Source organism: Aplidium turbinatum, chromosome 1, assembly GCF_918807975.1.
Source record: "Aplidium turbinatum chromosome 1, kaAplTurb1.1, whole genome shotgun sequence".
Taxonomy (NCBI): Eukaryota; Metazoa; Chordata; class Ascidiacea; order Aplousobranchia; family Polyclinidae; genus Aplidium; species Aplidium turbinatum.
The window spans coordinates 21,004,562-21,027,954 of NC_137472.1; the positions used below are offsets into that span (position 1 = coordinate 21,004,562).

Below are 23,393 nucleotides of genomic sequence, written 5' to 3' on the forward strand. Positions count from 1 at the left end.
GATAAAGTATAAAGTGTGTAAGTTTATAGCTGCTATACTTACAGCGATTTTAAGCCACTGACGCAGGTCCGTTCACCGAGTTTGATATAGAGTGAAGTTTGTTATTGTTGAAGTGTTGTTGTCTGCGAATTATTACATTCATCAGTAACTGTTAAATGGAGAGCAGTCCTTAACATGCGTTGCTCAAGCCCACAGTCCGGGAGTCGAACTAGTGCCGCTTGGTTGGATTTTGAATCCTTATGCTCGTTCTGGCAAAGGTTTTGTTAGCTTATTCCTGGTAGTTTCGCATACTTGTAGATGGTTTTAACGCAAGGCAGGTTATCGAGATTGGCAGAGTAAAGTTTTCCGATTTTGGTTGTTGCCAGGGGATTATTCCATCCATTAGTAGCCACTAAATAGAGAGCAGTCCTGAAAATTCTTAAGCGCACACCCCGAGAGCCGAACCTCCTCGGCGTGATTTTCAGTTGGGCGCGTAATCACTGAGCTAACAGGGCGGGCGTTGCAGTTTCCTACCTAACTAGAATAGTACCCTACTCAACAATTCACAGTGCCTCACTTTTTTATCGTTTCACAAGTATGTCGTTTGAACTAGTAGACTACCCAATCCACTGTTTAACTTGCTACACCAAATGCAAATGCTTGCAAGTGAACTGTCCGAATGCTTTTATTCCACAACCAAAAAGTAAAAACATTCAGACTACACAATTTTACGACTAAACAAAACAACTTGTTGGTCATAATTAAGATTTTACAGAAAGAAAAAACACGCTTCTTCTCTTAAAGTAAGCTAACCTAATTCATTAAAACAATTGAACGTTTAAACTTTTGTAATTTTTAAGGTTGTTGTTGTTGACTTTTTTATTTTTCTTAGTTTCTAATCAGTGTTAATGAAAAACTAAACCTAGGTTCACTTTAGTACGGAATGACTAACACAGTTGAAATACACTACGCTTCTTTAGGATATCTTTAAATGCAACTATTCTAGCTCTATGTCGTCACAGTTCACTCGATCGAGAAGTATCCTTTCTATAAACTTCCGTCCATGTGTTCGAGATCCATACTTGACGAAAAGGCCGATCGTAGATGTTCGTTTTGACATCGTTGATCTTCTTTGCCACCTTGTGGCCAGTAATTACTTGACCAAAAACAACATGCTTGCCATCCAGCCAGCTGGTACGAATGACTGGCACGAAAAATTGAGATGCATTTGAATTGGGACCTATCGAAATAAACATTATTTTAATTTGAAACTTTTGTTGCTTTGATCGTGCACTACAGTAGGCTAATATACATGGTGAACAATGTACAGTAGGCTACATATTGATCTTTAAAAAATATAAATGAAAAGTCTCAATTAATAGAAAAGTTATCTAATTTATACACAAAATTAAGCAACATAATGCCAAGCTAAACAAAACATTTCGCTATACAGTAGGCTACTGCAAGTTCCAGTTATTGTCATACATGTAAAATATTGATTTATATCGCACTAAAAGTAGGGGTTAAAAACAAAAGATTACGAAAAAGAAAGGATCAAGGTGCAACATGTGATTGTTTAGTTGAAAACCTTTGAGGGTTGAAGGTTCCTTTGGAAAACAACTTTCTGTTAAATCCTGGATATCAAAGTTCAATAACTAGAGTTTGTAAACTTTGTGTTGCTCGGAGTCGGAAAAGTATTTATGAACACTCTCAGTGGGTTCGAACGAATGTTTCTTATTGAAACAAGACCGACAATTTAGCTTTTATATAATATGAATAATTGAATATACCGGTATGTCATTTAATTCACTGAATAAACACAGCAGTCATAATAACCTACGATATTCATTCAGTTGCCTACAGTAATGTACTGAGCATCCACGTATTGATCTCGACAGATGAAAGAGAGAACACATGTAGGCTGCATGTAGAGTTTTGACCACACTGACCAATGATCAGCGAGCTTACTACAGATATAACAAGGCAATTGCAAAATAATAAAGATACCTGAGTTGGCCATGGATAGGCAGAAAGGGAAGTGTTTGATTGCAAAATTTTCATCTCGGAAATACCTTCCAAATATGCTCCAACCCCCACTGCCATCATTGTTTAAAAAGTCGCCACCTGTTCGCCAATATAATCATAAATGGGTTATATTGTGTTGCTGGCTTTGATGTAGCCTAATATCTAACATTTCCTAATAGGTTACTTCAAGAATAAAAGTTTATAATTAGTGTGTATTGTAGGGGAGACTGGGGTAAAGTGTGCAATGGGGTAAGATGAGCAACCCCTGTTTTTGGAAAAACAAGTCGGCGGAATTTTTTTTTTATATTATGGATATATCACTCATAATACTACTTCATTCATTGTATTTGTTATGTCCACTGCGAGTTGCATTTTACAATGGCACGCAATTATATTGTTTATGTCGAAAAATCTAAATTTTTATTTTTTTTGCCAAAAACTGAATAACTTTATTGTTACACTATGTAAATCAAATCTGTTTTTTTGTATTGGTAAGTATAAAGTGTGAGGATATTCAATAAAACCTTCAGGTTGGTTAGTCTTGTAGTTTTTTTTAAATATTTGTAATTTTGTCAGAAAAATCAGGATGGGGTAAAATGTGCAATGCTAGTTGACGTATCTTGGAGCAGTTGCTCAACTTACCCCAAAAGAAATAGCCTTAGTTTATTTAATGTTTGAACTGCTGAACTTGTGTCTTTTTAGGTTCGTATTGGATAAAAAAAAGCAGTGTTGTGTTGTAAAGCATAATGCCTCGTATAACAAACATAACAATATGTTTGTTATACGAGGCATTAATCGTATAACATAACAAACAAACTGACAAGGAAATGCTTCAACTTAATCAAATTGCACAACTTACCCCAGGTCATTGCTCAATTTACCCCATACAATTTATGCCGGGGTAAGTTGAGCAACACGCAAATAAGTATCAATACAAAAAAATATAAAAATCGCAAGGTGATAAAACTAAATCTAAAATGTAGCTGATTCATTAGTGCTTTAAGTTCACCTTATTAAAATTTTCCAAAACAAACCGTTCTTTTGTAAAAACGACTTAAGCAAAAAGCTGCTCATCTTACCCACCCTCCACTACCTACAAAAACATTGTTGCTATTGTTTCACATGTCCCTTTGAGAAGCATCGCAATCTGTAGATGTTGGTGGTGAGAATTAAAACTCTTTGTCAACAACGGTTCAATAACAACAACTTGTTTATTGTTCTTAAAGATATTAGGACAATGCATTGGTACATTACATGGTGAAATGAGAGAGGAAGGAAGCGAAAGCCATACGAGGTCATCAAGTCAGCTTCCACTCTGTCAGTATTTTACAAAAAAAGTTAACAATGGATATTATACTGTAAAACACAAGAAAAAATAAAGAAACGTTGAGTAAGGTTGCACTACAGGTTTGCAGTACAGGTTGCAGGTTTGCACACAAGCTATGACTATTAAAATTTTTACATGAACATATCGTAACAGACATAACAAACCATAAAACACAAAAATCAAACCAGGTGCTTATAACAAAATTTTTTTCATAACATCATTGATCAAAAACTTCATTTTTTCAAGTACACAAAAGTGATTTTGATCTTCAAGATCTCCAAGATCACGTTGTTTGGTGATCTAATTATCTTGATCTTCAACACCAAAACTAATGATCTGGCTGTGTGAAAAGACTGGCATTGGGCTACTGCTGCAAAACTCGATATCTAGGCTACTAGCTTAGAGCAGTGCCGGTCTTAGGGTATTTCGGGCCCTGTACGGAATATGCTTTGCGGGCCACAATGACAATGATCCAATTCGGTAGAGTAGCTAGGTATTTTGAAAGAGGAGGGGGGTTGTTTGAAATCGGAGTAACAAAATCAAATTTCGACCTATTTCGTTCCCTGAAAAAATCGAGAGAAATTTTGAAATGTTTGTGGCAACTCCGATCAGCGACTTCGGCTCAGTTGTTTTTTTTTCTCGATCTTTTCAGGGTACGAAATGTTCAGGGGACGAAATAGGTTGCACCCGTTGAGTCTCTGTTTTCTTGTTGTTAATTCCTTTGTTGAATTCACTTGTTGAATTTTTTCATTGAAAATGACAAAATTACTGCATTTCTGAGTAAATTGCGGGCCCTGTGTGATCGCACGGTTTGCACACCCCAAAGACCGGCACTGCTTAGAGTTTACAACACATCTGGGCTTTGTTTTGTCAGTCATCCTCATCATTAGTATTTCAAACAAACAAAAGTAGAGAATTTATGCTATTTCAACAGAAGAAATAACAAATTACTTCTATAGTATAAGGTAGCGCTCAACCGGTCTTTTGCAACATTAAGGGCTCTTCAAATGACAAAAATGTTGGATATTGACAGCCAGCAGCGTTGACAGAGGTGGTTTGCGAGCACTTGTGGACCCGAAATCATTCTAGGGGCCCGAAATCTTTCTATAGAAGGATCTAGAACCGGAAGAAAATGCCGCATTGTTTCATTTTTAAACTAACTATTTTGGGATAGGCTATGCTAGTGCTTGCCTCCTTCATCCTAATTTCAGCACAGAAAGTTTATGTATATGAAAACACACGATTGTAAAATATTTGGCCGCTGTCACCAAAAATAAGAAGGGGCCTCAGATGGTGCTCACAGGAGACTGATTCTATTGATTTCTTTAAGATATCCAATTACATGGCATAGAAATTAAATGCATTTGTAGTTTGACCATTTGACATTTCGCAAAAGAGATTTGTGATAATTTTGTACCAAGTGATGTTTTTAATACTCGACGCAAAACTATCAAAAAAAATTGTGTAACTAATGAAAACATTGCTTGTTTTGGGGAGCAAGACCTATTTACTCATACAACATTGCTTTCATCACCCGCGCGTAGCTGCATGCTCATGAACGGAAATATCCAACATGAGCGACAGAGGCCTTATCATTTATTTCTACTTTCAGTATCCAATAATCGTTTAAAAACTGTTTATCACTTTTCACATATTTGAGAAAAACTTTAAGAGCAAATTGTTAAATGATGCCCTAGGCTACTTGTAATCTTTTTGTAACAAAATCTTTTACCTTATGCAGGCTATAGTCATCTAATCTTTAACAGAGTTTTTGTAAAGTTTGAGCACAATAAGTGATAGACCTAAGCTTTAATCGTCCACACGCTATTTGTATTCAGTCACAGAAAATAGCAATAAATTGTGCTTCCTACAAATGGTATGAAAAAATGATGATTTACCTTGAAATGCGAATCCCTTCACGATTCGATGGATCTTGCTACCTTTGTATCCCTCTCCTAGTGGGCGATTGGGGTTAGCGAGAGTGACAAAGTTGCGAACAGTTTTAGGGCAAGTTCTTCCAAATAAACCGAATGTAATATTTCCTATGCTTTCTTGACCAAACGATATTTCCAGCGTCACTTTGGACGTGATCGTACGATCAGCTCTTTCTATTGGCACTTCCTTTCCATTCTGAAAGATACGTTTGTTGTAATGTTTTAAGAACTCCAAACACGTAGGCCTACCCTGCTTTTAATGCAATATTAAAAGCATTTATAGTGTCACATCCACAATGTAAATTACACCCATTGACTCTTGCGCTGCGAAGTAGCTTATTAGCCTACTTTTGATCACCCATTATAATAATATTATTTAGCAAAATAGTTCAGAGCGGCGAAACAATAAACGTGAAGATGATCATAGAATATCTGCTCGAGCCGAGTTACTTTTTAAATGAAATGAAAGTTAACAATTTGCTTTCTGCCGACAACTAGGCTAGGCTACTATAATGATAGTAAGCCTTGATATCAGAATAATTAGGCTAAATATCTGTTTATGCACGTAGACTGCATCGTAAACATGTAAGCTTTCAAAGTGACTACAAAAGGCAAGTATAAGGAATTTATGGTTGCATTGCCCTTCAATAAAAGAAAAATTTAATTTTTGTAACTAGAAAATTTAAAATTTAATTTCAGCTAAGTTATGATCGAAATTGAAACGGCGACTTTCACAAAAGTGGGGTAAACTGAAATCTGTGCAACTAAGCTTATAGTGGCTTGGATGCTTGCAAAGATAAGAATATTGTTTAGTTTTGTGAAATGCAAGCATCTTGTCATATATCAAACACGTACGAAGTGCTTTGCAGAGGAATAAACAAGTATTACAGATGTTGTATGCAATGTGTTAGCCTCTGGTCCCTAGCTGAAACCTATCAACAGCTTCCGTTATGCGACAGTAATGTGGGATAGCAGTGGTGCAGTGGCACGACGTGGTGGCGGTGCATGAGCATCATTCCTATATAGCTACCCCAACGAATATTGGCTCCAGACAGAAAAAAAAGGTTTTTCATTGATCTTAGCATTTTTACATCTTTCTGGTTATGCAAATTAAAATTTGTTTTTCACAAAGACTTTGAAAACAATGCAACACTCTAAAATACAAGTTTGTACAACTCTGATTTATTGTCTTGGTATTACATTTTGCATTAGTCACTTTATATTTTACAAGGTTAGTTTAGTAACTACATATCTGTTGAAAAAAGTAGCCCGCATTGTTGCATGATGAATAATAATACAACAGGTGTATTTCAACATTTTTGTGGTGTTTTCTAATAGTGATTGGCAAGTGAACATATAAAAGTGAGAAAAACATGAAAATTCTATTTAATTTCTTCTTTTTTTCACTTTGTTGAATAATTTAGAAGACACTTTTGAACCAAAAGGCACAAACACACTTTAAGCGTTCCTCCAGAAATTGCAACCTGCAGTCAGTGACACCAAAACTGTGGTGACAACCTTTCATTTTCATAATCGGGAAGTTGGCCATCAGCTGAAGATTACCTTTAATGGAAAGGCGCTGATTGTCTCTCTCAAGCCAAAGTACACTATACACTAGCCTATAGAGTTACATTGCAGTACTAGAGTGACTAGACCGATTGCTATTGTGCCACAACCATTTGTTGTCACTATCAAACTACAAAAGCGTTTGGCAGATTCCTGAATTCCTGCCAAAAATCATTTCCTAGACCTTCCTGTCAACGCGAGTGCGGACGCGACATCCTTTTTCACTTGTACCTTCCCCTACCGGGACAGGTGCAGGTGCATCCAGGGCTATCAAAGAATCCACTTGTGAGGAAATTTCCTCATTGGAGGAAATCTGACTTCAAAATTGATGAAAGAGAAAATCTATGAGGAAATGAAGAATAATAATCAATAAGGAAATCATTAAAACTGAGGAAGTAAGGAGGATATTTGACGTAGAATTGGCAAAAAGCAAAATTCTTACTCTTTCACCTATGTAGCTAGAAATACACGAATACTATCCTATAGCCTAGTTCTCTACAAATATGTCACATGCTAAAAAAAATTTACGGACTTGCCCATTTAGGCAAGACTGCCTATCAAGTCAGTTTTTAAGCTGATTTGTTGCTTAAATGGCTTGATATTTTGGCTTGTATAATAGCCTATGCAAAGGCAAGTGAAACCAAATAGCCTAAAAAGCAGCTTGCCGACTGGTATTAGCTATGCAAGTTGAAAAATTTCACGTTAACCATGAGATCACCCTGCTTCAATATTAAATGCAAAATTGTTGGAGTTTTGGGAGATCTGAGCTGTTAGGCCCAATAATCTTTTTTTTTCTACTCGACCAAAAGCTAAGTGCTGTATAAGAATAGCCTTAACCTACAATGAAATGATAGACAGCATTAACCTGAAATACAATCTAATTTTTTTAATTTATATAATTCTTTGATGGGTGTTTTATAGGCATTCTTATAGTTTAGTTATCGAACTTGGAAGCAATAGCTTACTGTACCTTACCTTTGTACGACTAGTAGCCTACTTTTAATGTTTAGTCGAATAATAACCTGTTTTATCGGTCAATATCATGTACGGTATATCGTGTAAGAGGAAATTTGGGAGAAATGTATTTTCCCAAATGAGAAAATATGAGGAAATAATTACTTGGTGATGAGGAAATAGAAAATAAAATTGTGGAACCCTTGGGCACATCTCACCCGTTTTCGCGTAGGCATCTGGGTTTTCTGTGCAACCATGCACTAAAGAAGAGTGACACCTTTCTCATTCTATACGTAGGCCTACAGTATTGTCTTGGGGGACAGACCGCTGACTATATTTTCAACGATTGCAGCTTTCCACCAGACTCCTTTTCACTCTTTCTACCAGATAAAGTAGGCCTGCAATGTTTGCGTGTTTTGGATAATGAAACTAGAAACTCTAATAGCCTTTCGGCTTCATCAGGAAAACGGCAATCTGGTTAATCAAGGCAATCTGGTTCCACATCTGGCAATCAGATTTGGAATTCAAAATCTGGCAATCTGGCAATCAGGCAATCTGGTTACAAAAAAAAAACTGAAGAGAGCCTTGACCTCAGAGGCTGCTTTGTTGCAAAAGAAATGTAGCCCACTGTATTTTAATGTTTATTTACGTAATCATTTCATAAAATCCGACTTGGAATGTTTGTCACATATATTTCTTTATTATAACTATTTCTATTCTCACAATATTGATGGTGTTGGGCAATTCATCTTTTGTTGAATTGGTGGCTGCATCATCTAGATTCTCTTTTGGCTTTGTTGCACTACTTGGTGCTTCGTTGTCGCCGTCTGTGGAGGCAAATGCACAAGCAGAAATACACAGGCTTAGAACTAAAACATGGGTTAAACTCATGATACCTTTGAACTAGAACCACCTTGTAATGCAAATTTATAAGGTTAATTGACCAGAAAACAATAGAAATGTCCATCTCAATTGTTTTTTAATAAATCCAACGTTTCATTAAGTCGTTTACTCGATAGAATCAGTTAGAATGTGTTTTTTTTCAGGTGCATCCATGTGCTGTGGTAATTTACTGTAGGGCTACATCTATGACATGACATATTCAGTGTCCATTTAAGGGGCTTCTTTCTTTATCCACATGTTATCACAAACCTACAGTCAGTTGTTTATGACTAAAAGCTGAACACAAGGGATGACATGCCTAGCCAGCTGCCAACATCGGGAGCTTCCACTCTTTAAGTAAAGCAGAAAAACCGACCAAAGCGTTTGCAAACAGACAAGGTGGAGCAAACCCAGTAAGCAATGAAGTTTAACCAAATATCTCTTCCAGTGATGGTGATATCGACTTTCAGAACAACACAAGGTTAATTTATACTAATGTGCTAGCTATTAGGCTACCACTGCATGGAAGGTATAGCAAAGTAGCCTATCAAAGTTGCTAGACATTCAGACATCAGTAATCTACTGTAGCCTATATAAGCGAGAATTGTTAAAATATATAAAACAATAATTCTTAAAGGCCTATAGGCCTACTATTTTTCTCGTCAAAAAGTTCCCATAGGCTTCAAGATTTTTAAGCTAACGTAGCCTACTGTACAAAAACAGACTTTGGGCTATACACGTAAAAAGAGAAAAATACCATGAAAACAGTTCCAGCCTATCCATGAGCACATTGTAGAAAACTTTTAAAAAAAAGTCAATGACGTTGTAACAATTTATTGACGGAACAGAATCTCTAGATTGATTTAAACTCGGACTCAGTTGGAAAGCTTGTCAGAGTGGGTTACAAATAAGGGAAGCTGCGTGAAACCACATCAACTGTGGGCCAACACTAAGCAGGCTAAAGCTACACACAGCCTTGATCTGTTTGTGTTGTTCTCCAATTACACGTTTTTGCTTACTGACATGTCCACATTTCACTAGACTAATCCTTTATGCTTCTCGCCTAAAACATTTGTCTGTAGATCCTAATAATTTTATATGTGAAACGAACAACGATAACGCTAATTGATCCTTCAAAATTCAACTCATCTGTCGTGCAAGAGCGTGATTGGAGGAAATATTAACACAATTAACCGGTCACTTAGCTTCCATATAACTTATGATTGGATGAAGTGGCGGCCTTCGTAATCGATCGATTGAGTGCTGCTTCAGTGGCAGCGTTGTTATGGGAACCACGTTTCATACAAGTTGTTAAAAAACTATCACATTCATCGGTTTTATGTTTTTTCAATAACAAGTATAATAAATAATGATTATGGTTTGAGAACACAGATCCCAGTTTCGGGAATTGCCGGAATTTAGTGTTTTTTCGATTTCCAGTTTCCCAGTGTTTTCGAGTAAAAATTCCTGTTTTTTTTAAGCATAACCAGGATAAAAACAGCCAAATCCAGCTGGTTCACATCAATCAAAAAGATGATAGCCTTTCTGGAAGGCTTCAAGCATATTAGGCATTCCACACACTTACACTTAGTCCTGCACAGTGTCTCATCAATCATGTGATCATAGAAGTCGGCTCCAAGCCATTAGCCATAATAAAGCAAGAGATGAGATTACTGAAAGAAAACTTATTACTTGTGATCACAGCTAAGTGACAAATCTATCAATGTTCTGTGTTTTTAACGCGTTCATTACATAAAAATAAATAAAACAAGCCTCAATCCATTTTTCGTATTGTTGATTCGATATACAGTACATCCTATTGTTTGTATTTTTACGTTGTTGATTTACTTCCATATCTTGACTCGATCGAGAGCTGAAACTCAATCTCCCGACTTCAAAACGGACGTTCTAAGCAGGTAGCCAACTCATAATAGGTTACCGTCTTTAAGAATCCCGTTTTTTTCGGGATTGAGTTAATAAGCAGTCCATAAATGCGTTGCTCATGTGCACACCCCGAGAGCCGAACCAGCGCCGCTTGATGTTCAGTCAAGTACTTAATCACTGAGCTAACGAAGACAACCACTGTTTGTTTGTCGTCTCCAGGCTTACACCCGGTGGTTGAAGATTTAAATTAAGTGGAAGGGAAGGCAAGGAAGCCAATCTTTGTGTCCACCTTCAGGCATGTCTTTAAAGTGTCCTTCCAAAGACACAGCCACATGCTCTTGAGCAGTGTCGAACCGGCGCCCTTTTGATTGACGTTCCAGGGCTCTCACCACTCGGCTATGCAACCGACAGGACAACCACTAGGACAACCACTAGGGCAACCAGGACAACCACTGAGCTAACGAGACAAAGATAAAAATTGAAACGTCACACGACAAAACCACTTAACCAAAAAATTACAGGTTTCTTAACCAAAAAACGTAACTTCGCTTAGAATTACTGAACAATCTTGCACCTTTGATTATGTTTATAATTACAAATCTATGTTTTGTACACATGAAAATTACTGTATTGTACATGAAAATTACTGTATTGTTATTATTGTACACATTTCTTCCGTGGATTAAAAGTTGGTTGCCATGGTTCGGTTGAACGAACCATGATGCAATCAATTTTCAACCTCTCCCCATGAAGATTTTCTACGTAGATTTCGCAGGGATATCTAAAACAGAGGGAAGGGAAGGTTCGCAGCTATTGCCTTTTTCTCACGACACTAAAATGGCGGTAGTTGATAGCGCGTTAAACATCTCGCTCTTTTTATAAATTGCAGAAATTATGTAGTGCTTCTGGTATAGTAAACTACAAAAGACAGTTAGCAAATGTTATGTACAACATATTTAAAGAAGAAGAGGATCAGGGATCATTGGGGCAAAAATAGCTTTTTCTTTAACAACTCAAATAATTTTATACCCAAAGTGTACCAAACCACATCCAAATCACATCTGGTTCGACTCTTGGGGTGTGCGTTTGAGCAACGCATTGTAAGGACTGCTCTCCATTCAGCGGCACCTAATGGATGAAATAATTCCCCGGCAACAAGACTTTAATAATCAGAAACTTCACTCTACCAATCTCGGTAACCGGCCCTGTGTCAAAAGCCTCTCGTCTAGCCTACAAGTAAGCGAAACTACCAGGAATAACCATCAAGGTTTTGTCAGTCCGAAGATAAAGATTCAAACCAAACCACATTTTTTATAAAGTTTCACCTTTGCTCACATCTTTAAAACATTTCAACAAATTTTTTTGATGTTTGTTTGCAAGTTTTAGCCTATATGCTGCACGAATGTGTGCCATTGGTGCCTAACTTCAGAGAGAAGTGGGACACTATAAAAATGCATTTAGCGTAATAAGAAACTAGTTGCAAATAAAAATAGAGATTTTACGTTGCTTTCATGCATGCATTTGTGTATTACAATGCATTGTTTCGACACTTCACATCAAAGAAACGTTGAAATAAATAGTTTTAACCACTTCCCATCGGCGGTTTCGCTTACGTCATGGTGCCATCCGAACGGCGTTTTTTTCTTTTTTTTTTGCAAAATTTTTCGCTGGCGTTTCGGCTGTAATATGGGCTTGTTAACTCATTTTAAACTACTCCAAATGGCATATCTTCTTCTTCAAACCGTAAATCAGCTTCTTTTACATAGATTCAACGTATTCAGGCCTTCAATAAATGTAAAATGACTTGTTCAAAAACCCTTGTGATGAAACAAATCTTGACCTGCTTTTGAAACTCCTTAAAAGGCAAATGAACTCATGCGAAACGTATTCAGCTTCGGCAATTCATGGGGCGTGGAGTAATCAGCAGTTTTTACATGAATTCAACGTGTCCAGGCCTTGAATCAACGTGAAAAGACTCATTGAATAGCCAGTTTGAACTGAATTTCTCAAACCTGCTTGTAAACAGACCAGCTTTTTCCTTACAAAGCAAAACTATAACGATGATTTATTGAAGCCAAACTATTTCTGATAGATAACAGAAGCTTTAGGGTATTCACCGAAACGATACAAGTTGTATACGACCGTACACGTTGTTCCAAAGCTAAGCAACAAAAATTTGCGTGTATACACGCTTGCCGGGTGGCGCAAGCAAAAAGCGCGCGCGTCTATACACGCTTGCCGAGCAGAAGTGGTTGGATTGACTCAACAAAACTCTCAAAGTTTCAAAAGAAACATTGCAGAAAACAAAATAGGGCACAATGAAGTTGTTTAAATGTCCTAAATTGATTTCTAGTTTTTTTTTTAATTATTGTTAACATTACTTTGCTTGCGTGACTAAAGGCAATTGTTCTGTTGTTGCTGCATTCCGTTGTATCGCCTTTTTTTGGTAAAGAGACAAATATTGATTTTACCTCATCATCTGGCCAAATGTTGGTTTCTGATGTTTTGATACAAAGTTTATGAATAATTTTCACTTCGCTTTTTCCAATATTTTTCAATAGTTCGATGGGTATATCATCAAATCCAGGACTTTTGTTTAAAATAGTTTTTAAAGCATTTTGTACTTCACTTAGCAATGGTCGTGGCTCTGTATCACTTTCATCTTTAGATTGTATATTTGGACTTGTCTGTGCATTAACGATAGGAGCTTTGTTTTTGTATAGTTCTTCGCAATATGCTTAACATCTTTCTTTACCTCATCATTCTGCCATAAAATTTCACTATCTTTAGATTTTATGTTGTCTAGCTTTGGTTTAAACTTGTTAGTTATGTTTCTTACTGCTTGGAATAAATCGTGAAATTAGTTATTTGTTGTCGGCTTTTCGATTTTGCAGCACTGTTGTTTTATATATATTGTTTGTCTTTCTTTATCGCCTTTTGTACCTCTCTATTGAGCTGAGCGTACTCTTGTCTAGCCTCTTCGGAGTAGAAAAATTTTACTTTCAAAATTGTCCGTTGTTTTATTTTCATCAATATATCTTCTTTGATCCAATTTTTTCGTTTCTTGCTTTTTAATAGGTCATTGTTGTCAGTGAAGCAGTGTTGACAAATTAGCTGACTTCTTTAAGCCTTTGAGCATGCCATCCTACAATGGGACAACAGGTCATTTTCATCAAATTGATAGAGGTTCTCCCTATTTTGCGTCCACACACACAGTTTCAGTCACTTATGTTCACCATGGTTCAAAAATAAAAACAAAAAAATCGGTACTGTCCCACTGGTAAAGCGTCTCACTGGTCACCGATTTCCCTTACTTATTTAAAAGCAGAGTTGAAAAGTTATCAGTAGGCTAATCTTTTATTTTTTACAAAGCCTTTGTAGTAGGCTAGGTGTAAAACAAGTAGGCCTAAATGTGTAGTTGAAATGACAAGTACTGTAGGCTGTGGCTTCAGTATGATTGCTAGCTGCGAATATGGCAAGCTTGTCCTACTAAACAAGTATCCCCGGTCCACACCAACGGTTGAACCTTGCAGTGATGTGCACAAACAGTTCGAGTTGCAGAAGCCCAAGTTTGCGCCATCGATTTAAAAAATGCTTTTCCGCGGTTTATGGCGTAACTTACATAACTCCACCGGTGAATTTTTCAAACAACCACTGATCCCATTGTGAATTATGATAGAGAAATATGCACACAAGTGTTGAAATTAATCATTTGAAGATAACGTAATAGTCCGGCAGCGTGGCAGCCCGTCACGTAGCCTATTTGTAACATCATAAGGTACAAAAGGTTTGAGTGTTTTATCAACCTTGCCCCACTGTGGGATGTTCAGAAACCCACATCCGAGGTTTCACTGCTGGGGCGTTTGGGGGCTACGGCCCAGTGAAAAACCCATTTTGGAGGTCAAAAAAACATCATAAGGTGCAAGAACAAAATCTACGCCAGATGTTATGTCTTCACTTGTAGACTTTGGAACAAGTCGATCTGGGTGCCCCAGGTGGGGCATTCCCGAATAAGGGGACCCCAAAGTTGGGGCAAAATACGTAAAAATAACATCATAAGGTACAAAGATGGAACTTGTATCATCAGTTGGGGCATGTTCCACTGAGTACGAAACAACTTTTCTTATGGCCCCAAGGTGGGGCTTAACCTCATTTTGGTGGTACAACCCCTAAAATTCACAAAATTAACATCATAAGGTACATGGATGAAACCAAGTGTAGGTGATAGTACCTCACTTACGGATTTCAGAACATTAAAATGTGGTCGCCTCAGGTGGGGCATTCCCGAATAAGGAGCCCCCAAAGTTGGGGCAAAATACGTAAAAATAACATCATAAGGTACAAAGATGGAACTTGTATCATCAGTTGGGGCATGTTCCACTGAGTTCGAAACAACTTTTCTTATGGCCCCAAGGTGGGGCTTAACCTCATTTTGGGGGTATAACCCCTAAAATTCACAAAATTAACATCATGAGGTGCATGGATGAAACCAAGTGTAGGTGATAGTACCTCACTTACGGATTTCAGAACATTAAAATGTGGTCGCCCCAGGTGGGGCATTCCCGAATAAGGAGCCCCCAAAGTTGGGGCAAAATACGTAAAAATAACATCATAAGGTACAAAGATGGAACTTGTATCATCAGTTGGGGCATGTTCCACTGAGTTCGAAACAACTTTTCTTATGGCCCCAAGGTGGGGATGGATGGATGGTCATTTTATTTTTGTTTGGATGCGAAACGCCGAAACACACATAAAACAAAAACTGACAGTGTGCATCCAATGAGAGAGTGCGAAAGACCGTAGCCCTGAAGGCGTAGGAGGTCGTCGAGTCTGCACTCTCTCATTCAAATAGTTACACAAATGAAAGTATTGCGTTGTTAATATTGTTGCAAATTGACACAAAAAAGAAGAAGGAAGGAAGAACAGAAAAAACAAAACAGATACAGATAGCCTACTACAAACAATAATAACAATGAACATAGTCAGGTAGTGGATGTCGTTTTTATAGCTCTTGATTATTGAAGAAGTGTATTTTGCACATTTTACTGAAATATTTGAAGCCTTTGTTCATGTTTTTTTTCATATTTTGAGGTAAAATGTCCCATACCTTGATTCCCATGCATTTTAAACTTTTTTGAAATAATTGGGTATTTGCCAGTTTAGTATAAAGTGAATTGGAACTTGAACGTCGGGTGTTATACGAATGAATAGATGATACATGTGTAAAGAAAGTTTTGAAGTTTTCCGGTAGTTTATTATTATAAAATTTGTACATAAATTTGCTTATTTCTAGTTTATAAGTAGAATTAACAGTTAGTATTTTATTTTCTTGATAGAGTGGCAGTAATTTAGTTTTCATTTCAAATGCTCCTGTAACGATTTTAATTATCTTATTTTGTCTAACCTGAATTCTATTCAAGTATTTTGTGGGTGCGCATCCCCAGTTGATAATTCCATATTGTAGGTGCGAGTGTACAATGCTATAATAAATATTGATTAGAACTTTTCTAGTAGTGAATTTTCTAAGTTTGCTGAGTACGCCTGAAGAAGAGGATAGTTTTTTCGACAGGTTATCAATGTGTTTATTCCAGTTGAGTTTGTTATCTATTGTGATTCCTAAGTAGCGCGTGTGGTCAACTTCTTTAATTATTGTATCATTTAATTTTATTTGCATATCGGAGAGTGTAGTCTTTTTATTGTTAAAGAGTATGTAGTTAGTTTTACTCAAGTTGAGTGTCAACTGATTGTTATCAAGCCAAGTGTAGAGTTTACATAATTCTTTATTCATTATCGGCTGGAGGTTGCTGGTAGTTTTTTGAGCCAAATAGAGAACTGTGTCATCAGCATAGAGTAGAGTTTTCAAATTAGTTGCATCGGGAAGATCGTTTATGTAAACTGAAAACAAAAAGGGGCCAAGTACACTGCCCTGAGGAACTCCAATAGTAATATTTGAGCGAGAGGAGTTGATTTCCCCGCCATGTACATATTGCTGCCTATTGGTTAGATAGGAATGAATAAGGTTTTTAACGTTTCCCCTTACGCCATAATGATTCAGTTGGCTTAACCTCATTTTGGGGGTATAACCCCTAAAATTCACAAAATTAACATCATGAGAGAGAGAGAGAAACCTTTTATTTTGTTTGTTGCGAGAAAAGTATACGGTACAAAATATAGACAATGCAAATAAAATAGCACCATAACTAGAATCTACAACAGACAGGAAGCAGCGAAAGACTTATTAGTCATCGAGTCAGCTGCTTCCCATGTTTTTAATGTGACAAATGTCAAACATCGGCATTACGTTGAAACCAAGATATGGTATAAAACCAAGAATATGAGGTATAAAACCAAGTGTCTCTCGTATATATTTCAAAACGTCTGCAAATATTTTAGAAAATCAACAAAGCATGTAAGATATAATATCTACACAGCATAACATTTGCTGATTAGGTTAAAAATTATCACTATGAAAATAGATATTGTACGCAGGGGTAGATTGGCGGCTAATCATTAGCCTACTGGGAATTCGAGAACGTTCCCGGTTGGCCGGTCAGAAGGTCACTGTCCTGTTTTATGTACAAAAGAAAATTTTATTTGAAATATAATAGTCGTAGCGCTATATCCTTATTCTTGGTTTGAATAACACTGACAATGATTCAAGTTATAAATCGAAGCTTGCTATACAAATACGTACAATGTCTAATTTTATAGCCTACATCATATTACCGGTGAACAGTGCCGGTCTTTGGGGTGTGCGAACCGTGCGATCGCACAGGGCCCGCAAATTAGGGGGCCCGCAATTTACTCAGAAAATGCAGTAATTTTTGTCAAGTCCAATGGAAAAAATTCAACTCGATTCCCAAGCAAGTACCGGATCCTTGAAGTCAGTTGCGGCTTTAGGGTGAGGCAAGTGCTGAGATTGTCGCGTCGGGCCACCTTTACATGCTTTTAGGCCCCCACGACATTTCACCATGTGCCAAATAGTTAACATTGCAGTGTGACAACAGAATTTCGTTTTGTTACTTTCTATTCAAAACCATTGTTATTATGCCATATATATGATATGTAGTTTTTAAACTAATCACTTAAAGGGCCCGGATTTTTAAAACACCATGTATCAAATCACTCAGGAAACTTCACTCTTGTGAAAATTTAAATGCATGTTACTTCCAGAATTAAACTATCATTATTATGCCCTATGCATGTAATTTTTGAAATCTAATATTGAGGGGCCCAGGTTTTTTGAAAACGCCATGTGCCAAATGTTTAACATTGCTCAGTGACAACAAAAACCAAAATTTTCAATCTTGTGGCAACTGTGTTTAGATGCATGTTACTTCCACTCCAGTACAGTACTAAAATGTCATTGTTATTCCATGGGTTGAAAAATAACATTTAAGGGGCCCGGATCTTTTCAAATTGTTTCAAGTTGATTACTCTGTAGTACCCAACCTAAACAACTTTTAAATCTTAATATACTTGTTATATATTGTATTTAGATACAGTTTGTGCAGTAGGCTACATTGTACACTTATTCATTGTTTGGATTTTATTCACTGAATAGTAATATAATCCTGTGATTGATTGATGATATACCAATGTAATTTTTGTACCAGCAAAGGTTGTTGAACTCAATTAGTGATTTATCCATTAGCTATACCTAATCATTGTAAAAGTGGAGCAAAGAAAAAAAGGATTTAAAAAAAGAGTTGTTGAGCAATTATACAAAGCATTCTTCAATTTCTAAGTTTTTAAAATACTAGTTGCAGTAATGACACCAGTGAATCTACTTCTTTGACAACATCTTAAATGATGTCACTACTGGTGGTAACAGATTAATTCCACTAAATTCTGAGGTCAGCTTTGCCTTATTCAAACTCCATCTGCTTGCAATGATGTTAGATCAATAGCAGAAATGCTCGATTTCCTCTAAATGTGATGTGCTGGCTAATTTTTACCTGGCCAGTACTAATTGGTAAGTATTAATATAACAAGTACTAATATAACTGATAAGTACTAATATATTTCCTGTTGCTGATTTTCCTGATATGATTTGTGCATTCATATACCTGCAGACAGGCTCCATTGTTTCAACTTTAAGGTCTATTAATCAGTGCACTTGGTCTATATAGGTATAATTTTAACCAGTAGCCTGCCTTATATTTTTTATACAGAATATTTAAGTGGGGTTGTTTTTTATTTGTGGTGTGTAAAACAACATTTGTTACTCCTACCTACCATGCCAAAGTGCAGAAGCATCGAGCAATGCACAAGCAAGGTATCTTCAAAGATGAATTCAGTTGTTCTATCTAGATTAGGCTACTTTGGTAAGAAATTCTAGCTAGCTGGTGATTTTTTTATGTTAGTTTTTCATTGTTATCATGCACCGCATACCGTACATTATATTTGGGAAATTTCTATAAAAGCGTGCAGATTTGGGCAAATTTACGTTCTGCCCTCCACAAAATGGTTTGGTCTCATACGGCTATGTGTGAGAGTGAGAACTTAGTATATTTTTTTTTGTAATATGAAATGTATAAAATCTATATATCTTCATGAAACTATGCTTTGTGATTGTGTTAGTCCTCGTTTATTCCCCTAGTGGTCCTTACTGTTGATATATTCCGCAACTTAGTATTGTCAATTGTCACGGGGAGATTGTAAATGTAACCTTACAGGTTGTTGTTACCCTGAGCTACTAGATGTGGCATGCAAATAGCAAGTGCAGTCGTTTTCATTTTTTTTATTATGTTATATACTTCATATTTAACTTATTGAGATATAGGCTACATCTCAATGTGCTTTTTTCCTTGGATTGAGTAGCTGTATTTATTTTTCAATATGTTTGTACTGTATAACATGAAGCATTTCACCGCAAAGTATTAAGATGCATGATTGCATGGTTTACGTACTTGAAGCATGATGTCTTCAATAATAACACCTTCACTCGTCTTCAAAATTTCCCCTTGTTGCTTTGCCTGTTGTGGCTTAGTTTCATGTACGAATTTATTTCTAGCCTGCTTAGTTATTTTTTAACTTGCATTTGCAGGAATGAGGCAAACAATTTAATTAAATGCCGCTCTGCCACTGCATAGAAACTGACTCTGACAGAGAATATTGCCCATCTTCAGTTGCAGGGTTACTTTAAGTTTGGCAGCCAGCAGTTTTAGTAAAACTTTTTCTAAAGAGAATCTGCTGGACATTTTACAAGCATTTCAAACAACTTCAATCGAGGTACCTACTTCCGAGTTCAGATGGTTTCCAACCAATTTAAGCATAATAAGGAGTCCTTGCTGGTTGCTGCACAGGTACATTTGGTTGGGTTTGTTTCTTTTGCATTGTTATATTTCATGCTTAAATATTCCCATAAAACAATATGCACACATTTCTTGGAAGTTGAGCATTGTATTTTTGATGTATTTTCATTCATGCTTTCATTCATTTCTATTTATGCAACCAAGTAAAAGTAAACCGATTTTCTTAAAACAAATTGGATCAGTAGCGTAGCCAAGTGGGGGTTTGGGAGTTACACCCCCCCCCCCTGGAACGCGTGTGATGTCACGATATTAAAATTTATGCTTTCAGTGTTTTGTGCTTTCTAACCAACACTAAATTAGAATGGTATAGGATCTATAATGCTCTACAACTTTTTAGTATCCATAGTAGTCTGCAGCTAACTCGTACAGCCCTTGGAAACACTGCAATATCCACAGCTGTGTAAAATTGCACTGACCTTTTATAGCTGATTACAGTGGTTCGTTATACAAAACTTGAATATATCAGAAATGAAGTAAGTTGACTGTCTTAAAGCTTTTTGTCTGACACTCATCGAGATGTATGACGTCTATTTACATTTTCTAAACTTTGGGTTAACTTTAAAGCATAAAAGTTAGTCGCTTACCGGAATAAGATCGTTTTTTGATCAACCAAGGACAAAATTAATCAATGATAAAACTGTAATAATCTGGCAAAAAAGCAATCAAAATGTGTCTCTAAAACAAAGTTCGCCTAATTTTAAACGAAACTACATTAAAATAGCTAGTTTTGCCAATACCAAACATTCAAATATCTCAGCCAGGAATTAGCAACAAGAAAACATAGAGACTTAGCTTTATATCTCGAAAAATGCCCAAGAAAACATGATCTGATCCTTTTGCTATGCCACCGGACAGCACCATTTTACAGTAACATTCATACCCAAATTTTTGTTGAACATGCTCTCAGAATGCACCAAATTCAAAGTAATTTTTCAAATTTTTCTGGGGGAGGCCCCCCAGGCCCCCCGCCGCTGGGTGTCGCCTTCGGCGAGCACACCGTCAGGCTTCGCCTGCCGGCCATCAACATCCCCCACCCGTTTCTAAATACATTACTGAGTTGGATCATTGTCCTTGGGGCCCGCAAAGCATATTCCGCACAGGGCCCGCAATTCCCTAAGACCGGCACTGCGGTGAAAGACTTTTTCTGAAATGAAATAAATTGTTTGTGAAACGAGCATTTTTATGCTAAATCTATTTTTGCTGAAACCTGGTTAAATAACAAATAACCTGCAAATAACCGTCTTGGTCCAAACCCTTTTCACTTTGCAGAACTTGTCCAGCGTGGACGGAACTGGATCTCCATGAAACCAAACTGGAGTAAATTTACCATCTTCCAAACGCCAGCCGCTTTCAATAATTGGTGTCTGAAAAAAGCTTCCTGTTTCGGCAGCCTGATTCCAAATGCCACAATGTAATTCACTCTGTATTTTCTGATGGAGCACAGTTTTGCACGGGAGAAAGTTGCTTCCATCTGAACCTTTCAGTCGTCGCAATGGATTGGAACCTTTCGGTTTGTATGTCTCAATGAATTTTTTAAATCGTAATTCATTAACGCAATGACCACTTTTACATCCATACATCTAGCACACAAATTTTTCAATGCCTTTTTCAATGTTTTCATCAAGATTTTCGAATATCCCAAAGCAGCAAAGGCATGTTGAGCATGCACATTTTTCTCCAATATATTAAGAGGTCGAGCCTTCCCTTTACCCGAAAAAGCAGCTGTAGCCTATAATCACAGCCTGTAAAGTAATGAAAACCGGGAAGCGACCGAAGCATGGTCTATGGCCTGGAGATAAAGTACTGACAAGCTTTGATACATCAATATATCTCAGAGTGTTGTTTGCCTGTACACCAACTTCCATCCATATGTTTACGTCTTTTTGTACGAACGACCAATTTCCCAACAGTATAATCAGAACATCTGTGTCATTAGAGCGGACTACCACATTTTTCACATCTTGGCATGCGGTGACGATGTGGTACATTAGGTGCGTATCTGCTTCTTCGTGGTAGCATAACAAGGACTCCTCTTCACCACACAACATTTTTTCGCCTTCTTTTCGATAAACATAACATTTTTCATCAAGTGTAGCATAAAGAACATTTAGGTCGAGAAAGCTGGAATACTCATCTGATTTCCAAGAATTAACAAGAAAATGTGTTTATCATGTCACTTCTGCACACCTGTGCATGGTTTTATTCCACACCCTTAATACATTATGCATGGTTTTATTCCACACCCTTAATACATTATCATCGGTGGTGCCCTTGCAGATGACTTCGCCTTTACCTTTTAAAGAGTTCATGAGAATCAGTTCAGAATTCTGCCCATACAATTGTTTGTTAGAACGCCTGACGGTGTGATTTTCGTACATAAATTGCTGGTAGACATCTGGGGGACTTGTTTCCAATAATTCTGCAACTGTTTAAAGATACAGGCGACATGTTTTGCACAATTGTTGTGACCTGTGGCAGCAAATAGCTTCAGCATGCTTTTTGACGCAGAAATGTGTAGTGACCAGTTGCTTGTTCTCTCTGCTTGAATAAACTCCAGCACAACTGAAACGTAACTAACATAGCTCAACCACAGAGCTGATGTAGCCTACGTGATTCTCGTGTGAACTGCTCCTTTTTATCGGTGAAAAATGCCATCATTTTATGCCCAATGTTATCATTATTATGATCAGAAGGACTGTCTGAGTCATACAATTTCTCCAAGGCACTCTGTTCTCCGGGCGTCAACTCACTCCAAAATTCTTCCAACATCAGGGACAGAATAGCTGTTGCGCATAACAGATGACCTCGAACAGCGCGGGAAACTGCCTTCCCACTAAACATGTGCCCTACTTACAGTTACAGGAGCGTATGCTGTCTCAAGAGCTCTTCTCAAGCCACTTCCTTTCATAAAAGAACCAATTGATCCCAGAAAACTCATAAGCTGGTGTAAGCCGCCCAATCGAACAAATACGCTCATGTACTTTGATGATGATTCTATGTCGTATGCATTTATATGAAGCTGTTGGTCGAAGGTTACACATGCCATTCGGACATAGCCTACAGTTTTTGGCACTGTTCATTGTTCAACCACAAATGATAGAAACAAGTGTTAAGCTGTTAAATCTGTGGCGTGTAAGTCGATCACCGGTAACATGGTTACAACAGACTTTGGCTTAGATTGCAATGTTGTTTTCGCACTCATGTATCCAGACCAACTGGGGAGTGACTTCTTGAAGATGTAAGATGCGCTCCAGAGAAGATCAATAAAGCGATTGTGAAGGTCCTCCTGAAAGTACATATGAAAAACAATACGGTTTGTGTGGCATTCTGTAATCAAATCATGATTCCAATCGTACACTGACAACGGTGTACAAGTCCATATCATGTTCCATTTTTTTTACATACAGTATTAAACAATGTCATTTTTTCAGTGGATGTTGGACGACCAGGTGTTGAATACTGAGCAGGATTTTCAAACCTTGTTCTGCATGGTACATGGTATCTGGCTTCAGCAACTAACAGGTC

General features: G+C 37.2%; 1 protein-coding gene across 1 annotated transcript; it reads right to left on the reverse strand.

The window, feature by feature from the left end:
- Positions 1–648: 648 nt before the first annotated feature.
- LOC145788222 (peptidyl-prolyl cis-trans isomerase B-like) lies at positions 649–22,914 on the reverse strand. Its single transcript, XM_082599952.1, has 6 exons — positions 22,719–22,914; positions 22,162–22,293; positions 8,509–8,654; positions 5,230–5,461; positions 1,987–2,103; positions 649–1,219 (listed from the first exon to the last, which is right to left on the reverse strand). Exons 1-6 carry the CDS (start codon positions 22,912–22,914, stop codon positions 996–998), a joined length of 1,047 nt encoding a protein of 348 aa, XP_082456078.1. The 3' UTR covers positions 649–995.
- Between the last annotated feature and the right edge of the window lie 479 nt (positions 22,915–23,393).

Coding starts and splice junctions, on each gene's coding strand:
- LOC145788222 (XM_082599952.1), bottom strand. CDS start 22,914: ATGGCATGTGTAACCTTCGACCAACAGCTTCATATAAATGCATACGAC. Junction 5,462..8,508: donor TGCCCAACACCATCAATATT/GTGAGAATAGAA, acceptor CGTATCTTTCAG/AATGGAAAGGAAGTGCCAAT. Junction 1,220..1,986: donor CCTATCCATGGCCAACTCAG/GTATCTTTATTA, acceptor TTATTTCGATAG/GTCCCAATTCAAATGCATCT.